The sequence below is a fragment of the Netta rufina genome (assembly GCF_964035555.1).
Source record: "Netta rufina genome assembly, chromosome: 6".
In the NCBI taxonomy this organism is placed as follows: Eukaryota; Metazoa; Chordata; class Aves; order Anseriformes; family Anatidae; genus Netta; species Netta rufina.
In genome coordinates this window covers 32,430,434-32,439,999 of record NC_140129.1, presented here as the reverse complement: position 1 = coordinate 32,439,999, position 9,566 = coordinate 32,430,434, and the positions used below count along the sequence as shown (strand labels likewise).

General features: G+C 46.5%; 1 protein-coding gene across 1 annotated transcript; it reads right to left on the bottom strand.

The window, feature by feature from the left end:
* Positions 1-481: 481 nt before the first annotated feature.
* Positions 482-9,092, bottom strand: MARCO (macrophage receptor with collagenous structure; the record flags this gene model as incomplete). The annotated part of the gene is made up of 14 exons (XM_084288604.1): positions 482-612; positions 948-1,114; positions 1,460-1,505; positions 2,707-2,814; positions 3,658-3,711; positions 3,807-3,905; positions 4,298-4,342; positions 4,453-4,560; positions 5,311-5,418; positions 5,754-5,798; positions 6,843-6,878; positions 7,277-7,489; positions 7,810-7,911; positions 8,978-9,092. 14 exons carry the CDS (start codon positions 9,090-9,092, stop codon positions 482-484), a joined length of 1,377 nt encoding a protein of 458 aa, XP_084144730.1.
* Between the last annotated feature and the right edge of the window lie 474 nt (positions 9,093-9,566).

Below are 9,566 nucleotides of genomic sequence, written 5' to 3'. Positions count from 1 at the left end.
TTTCTGAGCATCCGCTGTCTTGGGTACTTTTATTTTACTGGGCTTTTTAGGTTCAGGTTCACAACTGCACTGTGATGAAGATGGACTGGGCCAGCTAAGCTGCAATAACTGCTTCTTTCTTCAGGCTTGTCCTGTTCTCTCCCCCTGCACTGAGCCCAAGTGGAGCAGCTCTCCTGTGCTGTGGACTGAGAGTACACATGTGTGTGAACTCCTACAGGTGGGCTGATGTCAGGTAGCTGGCAAAGCTGGGAACTCACTCATGTGTCTGAGCTCCTGTTGTTTTGTGACAGCTGGGATGTCTCAGGTTATCCGTAGGTCTTGTGATTGTTACTGATTTGTCGAACATTCAGCTTTCTCTGTCAACATGTTTAGTAAAGACGTTATAAGTGCAGCCTGCAGAAGTTCGTTTGACGGTATGGACATGAGGAGCCCTGCAGAGAACTTTGGCAGGCAGAGGTTCCCGGGGCAGCCCTGGGTCCCATCAAATACACTCCACTCCTGCGTCCTCACTGTGGGAGCAGTTGTGTGTGCCCCAGCTGGATTTTGAACAGTCATAAATTGAGTCTTCATTCCCTCTGCAATTCACGTCGTCAAGCCAAATTTGCCCAGTGCCTTTGGAAGAGGAATTAAGACAAATAAGTACAACAAACAATGAAAAGCAGTCACTGATGTACAGAGGAAATGGTAGCATGCACTTTTCTAAAGGGAACCCCGTGGGCTGCGGGCATATGTTGGGTTGCACGGTTGGCATATTGGAAAGCCAGCCTTTGGGCACAGTTCAGGCAGCACCTGACATATAGCTATCTTGTCCCAAGGGGACAGAGCTGTCTCTTTGAAGCCATCCTCTTTGCTCTCCCATTGCTTGCACGGTGTGCGTACCTCCTGTGCCAGGTGGGTTGTGCAGCCCCTGCCTCACAGCCCAGCCTGGGGGGCTGCTGTGGACTCACCTGCTGCCGCAGTGAAGGCGGAGATGGCAGAGCTGTATCCCATCATCCTGCAGACCACAGAGGCACTTTGCACGGTCCAGCCATCATCACATATTGTTCCCCAGGACTGGTTGTGAAGGATTTCCACACGACCCCTCCTGCCACCACCCGCGATTCGTATGTAGTTGCTGAAGCGACCTGATGGATTGGAAGAGAGAAAAATAACTGTACTAAATGTATGGGTGGGGATGCTAAAAGCACTTTGAAAGATGGAAGCAGTGACTGCCCAAGCCAGAAGAATGCTCCCATCTCCACAGCTGCAGCTGGGGTGGGACCTGAAGTTTTTAGCTCAGATCTGAACAATTCAAAGCCCTGTCCTGGCTCCAGAGGCTCAGTGAAAATTTTCAGCGGAGACCCCTCAGTTCTGGTAGCTGTCTGGAAGGCTAACCTGTATGTGCAGGAGGCCCACTGGTCTTGATCTCAAAAGTAGCTTTGATAACAAAGACAAGCAATAAAAGATAGATAAAAGTCACATACCTGCTCCCTGTTCACCTTTGCTGCCTTTTGCTCCTGGAGAACCTGTTCCAAATTGAAAAACAAGCAAATATTTGACTGCTCTTTGGGGAAAAATCCAGTTATTGCTTTTTTTTTGAGTAATTGGGTGGGTCACAGGTGGGTGGAGGTCTCTGTCTCTATGTGGAAGGGACCTTCTGAAGTGACTGAGGATATGTGAAAGGAATGTGACAACAGCATGGCAAGAAAAGTAGGATGATACATGGCACAGTTTTCCTAATCTGTGGCCCAAGAAAAGATCAGTTTATAAAACCCCATCCACTTACTCCTGGGAAATGTCTTATTCCCATCCCACTAACTGTAAAATAACATCTCTGAGAGCCTCTGGGCAAAGCACATATTGCCATCTCCTTCTGCAGCAGGGTGGGAGCTGAGACCCACCCAGAGTGCAGTACCTAGCTTGGGGTCACCCCAGCTAGGCTATTCCTGCCCTTTCACCCCACTTCCAGAGGCAAAGCTCCGGAAGAGATGTGCGTAGAGGAGCCCTACATAGCCTCCATTTCACTTTATATCTGAGGGCTCTCATACTGTTCAGTGTGAACACCTGAAAAATAAAAAATAAAAAGAATGGTTTCTTCCTGTGGCCTGTTGCAAATAATAATTTGTTTATTATTTTCACAGAATCACAGAATCATCTAGGTTGGAAGAGATTTCCAAGATCACCGAGTCCAACTTCTGACCTAACACTAAGAAGTCCTCCACTAAACCATATCACTAAGCTCTACATCTAAACATTTTTTAAAAGACCTCCAGGGATGGTGACTGAACCAGGCCTTGGGGTTTTGGGAAGCATTCAGTGATTGCAAAAGAAGTGGGTAAGGACAGGGAGTTGTTGTAGTGTTGGTCCTTTTGAACTGTGTTTTTTTTTTTTTTTTTGTCCTGAAACTAGAGAGGCTTTCTTAAATAGCCCTTGTGTTGCTGATTCTGTTCCTTACCACCATGTCAATCCCAGAAGCACAGTACATTGCAAGATGTCTCTGGACATGGATTTGAGAAAATCCAATGCAGGTGTTTACTTACATATCTTTTAGCAAGACTCCCAAGGCATGAATGTGATACTCCTCACATTCACCTCCTGGGAAGACTGATCTATCTGTTGAGTTGCTCCTGAAAAAGTGCCCCAGAGCAACTTGTGCCAGGCTGTTGTGTACAATTCCAATCCCAAATGTTCCCTCAGCTCCACAGAGCCCTTGGCAAACGGTCTTACCTGGAATTCCACGGTCTCCTTTTTCTCCTTTTACTCCTCGTTCACCTTTTAGACCAGAACTGCCAGGATCTCCCTTGCTTCCTTTTTGACCAACTGGGCCTGGGCTGCCTGTGTGGAAAGCAAAAAAAAAAAAAAAAAAAAAAGTCATTATTTTTGTTCCTTGCCAAAGAAACAGTGTGAAAAGCATTTCACATTAATTCAGAGAACTGGAAAGTGATATCTGAAGTACTGTGCTTCACCATCATCAGAATAAGTAATGCTTTCAGAAAAATATTTACCGTATGGGCCCTGGTCTCCCTTTGTTCCTTTTTCCCCTCGAATACCTAAGATCATGAAAAGAAAAACAAACAAACAGATATTTATACAATTAAAAAAAAGTTTATGCAATCTATTATTTAGGGTTGGTTTCACTCAGTCTAGGCTAGCTGTTTAGACTTCAGTCATCTATTTCTGAAGTTGGTGTCTTACTTCCCACTATACTCAGGGCAGACCTCATCAGTAGAGAAAATAAAGACAGTGGAGAGTTGTGTTCATAAGTAGATGGATTTCAGGTCATTTGTATCACATCCTAAACTCCAATGTTGGCAGAGAGACTCCACCTCCAGGTAGGTCCTTGTTGACCACAGAAAGCCTGGGCACAAAACCTCAGGTTCACCGGACAAACAGGTAACGTTGGGCCAGGTGGCTCCCTATCATCTGGGTAGCCCGGAGTGCAGGAGGGTGCAGCACTTCAACCTGATGGAGATGAGAGGCAGTGTGCACTACATACATTCAGAGTTAAAAAGGAAATACACCAGAATAGGTTTGTGCAGCAGAACATTAATTACTCTGTCGTTTTGGGTGCCCGTGGTACAGAGGTGGACTCCCTCAAGAGGAAGGTCAAAGCAAAGGCCTGGGCTATGTGCTCCAAGCTGGCCTCTGAAGAGACCTCTTCCTGCAATGCTCCTTTACCTGCTGATCCGATGTCTCCCTTTTCACCTTTGAGTCCTGCACTGCCTGCCATTCCTAAAAGTAAAAACAAGTCCAGGAAAGTAAATCTATCATGCAAAGAGAGGCCAGTGCAGAAGGACAGTGGGTAATGGGTTTTGGCAGCTTCATACCTGGATTGCCCTTGGGCCCGAGGTCCCCCTTCTCCCCCTTCTGGCCAGGTCTGCCGCTGGGGCCAGCAACTCCTGGGGGGCCTTGTTCTCCAGCTGGGCCTTGGGGGTGAACAACAGCAAGTGTGAAATGCAAGCAATACACAAAAGAGGAAAACAAAAGATATCTCTGTCACTGACCCCCATGCAGTGCAGACTGAGTTATCCGTATGAAAGCAAAGCAAACACTGATTCTCCCCAAAGAACTGTGCATGCACACGTCAGGAAGGACGTGGTCTTATAAAACCTTCCCCTCCCTCTTGTTTTCTTGCACATTGAGTAGGGTTTGGCTGCAGTACGGGTTTGCACAATGTTGGCATGGGTTCTCCATCTAATCATCATCTCTTATCCATGCTGGGAGCTATTCTGGCTGCAGCTTTCCTTGTCATGACTCACCATCTTAAAGAGATTAGTCTCCTATTCCTAGAAGAAACTGCACCTTCTGTGCTGCTTACCTGCCTCTCCTTTCTGCCCAGGTTGTCCTGGCTCCCCCACACTACCTGTAACAAAATGTTGGCATCAGTGCTAGTGAGACTTAGCCAAATGCTTCAGCCGGGGCAGCCCTCCAGCACAGCACATGTGTCAGCTGTGCTGCATCCTCTGCACTTACCATTCAAACCTGGCAGTCCCCGGTCTCCCTGTTTTCCCTGAGGACCCACAGGTCCAGGGGGCCCCGGATCTCCCTTCTTGCCCATTTCACCTTTTTGTCCTTGGATACCTACCAAACAGCACAGCACATGCATGTAAATCAAAAAGAAACAAATAAAACCAATGCAACACAAAAATTTATCTCTGAAGGCAGAGCATCTCCTTCCAGCTGCCCCAGCACCAAAGTTTGTCCCAGACTGGTGGGTTCTGGTGGTTTACTTCTGAGGGATCTCTAGCCAACTTGTGCAAATGTCCTCCCTCATCTGCACCACATACATCTGCTGCTTTCAGCCTTTCCTCTCTGGGTGAAGCCTACTTGAGGCTGTTGAATTTTGGTTGTCTGGGAGATGCCCACTAATGTGTGCTGCACGGGAGAGTCATAGTGCATAACTCTCCTACTTATGGTGTAAAAAAGGCTTAAATAGGGTATAGAGTTCTCAGAAGGAGATTTTAACATAGTCAAAACTAACATCCATGTGCTTCTGTAGATAAATTATATTGTATTATTTTATACCATGAAAATCCTACTGTAAACATTGCTGGTTAAATCTGGGATATGCTGATAATTGAATACTTGTGCCTTTCATCAAACTAAGGTCACTCTATGAGGAGACTTCCACGGTGCAGAGTCAGCATTTTGCACTCCTTCCCCCCCTTTGGGAGCTTTGCTGGAGCACAACACAAAATGAGAACCCTCCAGATCAAACCCAGTCCTGTTTTTATGAAAAATGGGACCTATGAAAACTTCATCTGGTGTTCCAATTTAAATAGGAATACATGGGAGAATCTTAAAAGTGTTGAGACAGTGAAGAAGCCTTACCTGGAATCCCCATCTGTCCTTTTTCTCCTCTTACTCCGGGTATACCACTTGGGCCGGCAGGGCCAGGATCTCCTTTACTCCCCTTCGTGCCCTGCAGTCCCTGTAAACCTGCATGGACAAGACCACACTTCTGATGCTGCAGTGGATATTGTGCCTAGTGAACAGCAGCAGTAGCAGGCCACACAGCGTGAGCCAAACACTGCTCTCTGTGTACCTGAGAGCGGTGCCAGAGGCAGAGGGCAAGACAATTCTTTCAGACAAGATTTGTTTCCAGCTAAGTTTTGCTCTCGTTTGCATTAATTTTACATAGGCTTATTTCTTTAACTCCAATGACATTCCTACTAACTTACATCTTAACTGAGGACAAGATTGCCCATAAAATCATCCATAAAGTCATGTTATGCTCATCCACAGAAGTGATTCAGGTGTCAGAAAAACCTTACCTTGGATTCCTTGGTCTCCCTTAGTCCCCGGTGGTCCCTGTAGCCCTGAGGTGTAAAATACATCTATCAGCTGATACACATCATCTACTCACCATAACGAGCAAAAAGAAGAGGTGAATTTTTTAATCATCCTTTGTGCATGTGCCTTTGGTCACCACTGAGGCCATTCTTCAGCTGGCAGAGGTGAAGGCAGGCACTTGAGCGAGGTCCTTGGAGCTGGGCTGAGTGTGTGCTGGGCAGGGGCCAGCTGTCCCCCAGCCAAACCCTGCTGACCGCCTGCTCACGGGGACCTCTGGGGAGATTTTCCCTGAAAAGGCGCTGAGCTATTGGGCTCTGAAGAATAGTAACAGTGTTTGGCTGGAGATTGTGTTTCAATGTTGTGAACACAGCCAGGAAGATATGAAAAAGATGATTTTTTAAAAATCTATTTTTTCTTCAGCAAAGCTCATCAGCATAGCCAAGAACTAGGGATGGATGAGATACAGACCTGACCTAACAAGGGGTGCATCTTAGATCATCATCACAGGATCACAGAAACCTCAGTTTCTTTGGAAAGTGCCTGGTCCAACCTCTGCTAAAAGCAGAGCCAGCATGAGATCAGGTCTTGCTGCATCCTCAGTCTGCGGACATTTATCTCCTGCAGCTGGTGCAATTCCACCTGACACCCCCACAGACCCAGTGCAGCAGCTTGTGCTTGTGCAGAGCAGAGCTCTTGCTCCCAGCTCATTCCCAAGCCCATGTAGTTGTTCCCCCAAGGACAGGGTGGACAAGGTCCCAGGTCTGTCACTGCTTGCTACATGCACTGTTTGTCTGAGACCCCACAGAGCTGGGATCGGGAAAGTCTCCTTGAATTCTCTAGGGCAAGCTGAGGCTCCTGGGGATCAGTCAAAAGTGTGACAGGTCTCCTCATGGCCAGGGCACTGCACATTTGGTAGGATAGAGGTCTAGTGACTGAAATCCCAAATCCTCACGTCAGATGTCTTACCAGAAAGAAAGAAAGAAAGAAAGAAAGAAAGAAAGAAAGAAAGAGAGAGAGAGAGAGAAAGAGAAAAGTTTCTTGTGGCTCATCTGCTCACATACCTGGTGGACCTGGTGGACCAGGATCTCCTTTGCGTCCAGGAGGCCCTGAAATAAATATGTAATGGATTACATAAATATGTAATGGATACTTTTCAGTAGTCATTACTCAGGGAAGGACATACCAGTAAGTCTGGGCTGAAGACTGCAGCCTTTTGGAGGGCACTGAGTTACAGGGGGGGAGAGCAGCCCCCAGCTCCACACACAGCTGCAGAGAGAGCCAGGCAAAGCACAGGGCAGTGCTCTGGCTTCTCCAGCTGCAGCGCCTCCATGGACAGCGTCCGACCCTGGACACTGGAGCATCATTAACTACTGCATAGGAAGACCAAATCTTGCCCAGGTTATTCCTGGAACTAGATTTTCCCTGCATTGGCCCAGCCTTGCTGGTGGTGCAGAAGAACCAGCTCTCCCCACTGAATAGCCAGCATGGAGAAATGGAGCCATACCTGCAACCAGGCTGATGTTGCTCATCCTTGTCTCCAAGTTTGCATTGCTGTTTTTAATGATGATGATTTCCCTTTCTATGCTTCTCCTCCAGTTTTCTTCATGTCTCACGTCCCCATCCAAAAGAAGGTTGTTGGCATAGGACCTTCCCATCACCCCTTCTGCATAGGACACGTTATTTTCTTGGTGTTTCAGCATCTCCTCCATCTTAAACACTGAGGAAACAAAACATCCATGCAGTGAATGTTCCCTGCCTGATCCAGCTGGGAAATGCCTAGTAAGCAGAGCAGCTCCCTGGTACCCGTGCAGTTAAGTACCACCACAGGGGCCTGTTTTCACATGCTGGTCTTTGCTGCAGCCAGGGTTGCAGACATTTGGACCCAGGGAAGATGCAAAGCACATGTATGGGTTGGGGATTGGCTTCCTGCAGCAGATACATTGACTGTCCATGTGCTCACCTCCCTCATCCATGCGGTCCCAGAGCACCCAGCAAAGCTCCTTTGGGTGCCAAGGCTGCAGTAGGTGTAAGCATTACCTTTGTATGCCAGCAGCCCCTGGCCGACCGTCAGCAGCAGCAGGTAGGTGCAAAGGGCAGTCCGAGCACAGCATGTGGAGGGCTTTCTTTGGCTTTGAGGCTCTAAAAACCAACAGAAGTAGACAAACATATTCTCACATCTCTCCTGTTACAAACTCTGCTTGTTTTCAGCCATTTCAGGCCTGGCCATGCTAAAACCTCAGTGCTTTCCAGTGTCAGGGAGCCCTGCAAGGCCACTGGGTCCCACGAACTGGGCAGGCTGCCTTCCTCTGCTCCATGAACTGACCCAAGCTGTGCACTGCAATTCACCCTTGGCATCTTTTCCTTAGCTGGTTTAACCAGCTCACTTCCATCAGGACCTAATCCAGTCTGTGACAGTATGAGCAGGGCAGTTGTCCCCTTTCTGCATCAACAAATTCCTGTTTCCATCGTGTTTATTTGTCCCAGGCTGCCACACAAAGAAGGCTGCTCAGAGCACACGCTCTCCCTCCCCAGGGACCTGCATACCTGTGGCTCCAACAGTGATGCAAGTGCACATTGACACAAATGAGAAATCAATAACAAACTGAACTGCAGAGCACATGAAAACAAGTTGTAACATTTAAAATGAATTGTCACCAGCAAGTGTAAAAGAAACGAACTGCTTTGTCAAATTTGGCCTTTGAGGAGAAAAAAAAAAAAAGTATTTTTGAAGCATTAATAATTACTTCAGACATGCAATAAGTTACCCTTAATCGAGTTTTTTTTTTTTTCAAAGTAATGTAATGAGGAGTTGAAAGTCTTAGCTTGAATAGAGTACAAAGATTTAATTAGTTTTACAATAGAATAGTTTAGTCAGCAATAAAGTATTTATATTCAGCTAAAAATTCACAAACTTTTCTTTTTTTATTGGATCTGGTGATTTCAGTATCTTAACTATTAAGACATGACAGCTTGACTCAGTGAAATTAGGCATTTTCTGAAACAGGGAGAGAACTATTTTATGATGCTCAGCATCAGCTTTGGCTGGAAAGGACGATTTCATATACTGCTCTTTTTAAATGGTCATTTAATTTAGTAGCATAATTATTGTGAAAAGCATTTAATAGTCAGTATAAATACATCATTTCCATTTTATGTTTCTCATAATAAAATCCACGTCAATCCATTTAATAAAAAGAAACCTTACCACTTATCTGAAAGGTTGTAGTAGCAGCTGAAGCAAACCCAATCTTGTCTGAAATACTGAAAGTGCTCATATCACTTGAATTTCCCTCTCCTCCGTATCCGTCTTTAATTTTCATGACAAACGTATTGTGGCTAACCTAGATCCTTGTCAGACGGGGCATAACAGAGAACTGAAGGGACTTCCTATCTGCCTCCCGATTTGATATGCCTTCTGATATGCTTTTCCTATCTGCTCAGTTTTTATAGACTTGTGAGAACTCTGATGTGGTAATTTGAACAGTTCCTCAAAACGTCCCACAGCTGAGATGTTCAGCTGCCCTTCCCTGCTCACTCACCACATCCACAGAGCTTCGAGCGTGGTCCTGCAAGAAGTTCAGCCCTGACTTATGAAACATCTCTGCACTTCAGGAGGGTTGCGTGCCAGGCGGCCCTTTAGCTCCTACCACAAGTAAACCTCCTCCAGAAGGAAAGGAGACCCCTGGGTTCAATGCTAGCTTCAAGATCTGTCCCCTGGGAGGACAGGTGAAGTCCTGCATGGTGATAAACCCCATGCTAATGGGCACCAGTATGGTGATTTGTGACTGAAATGC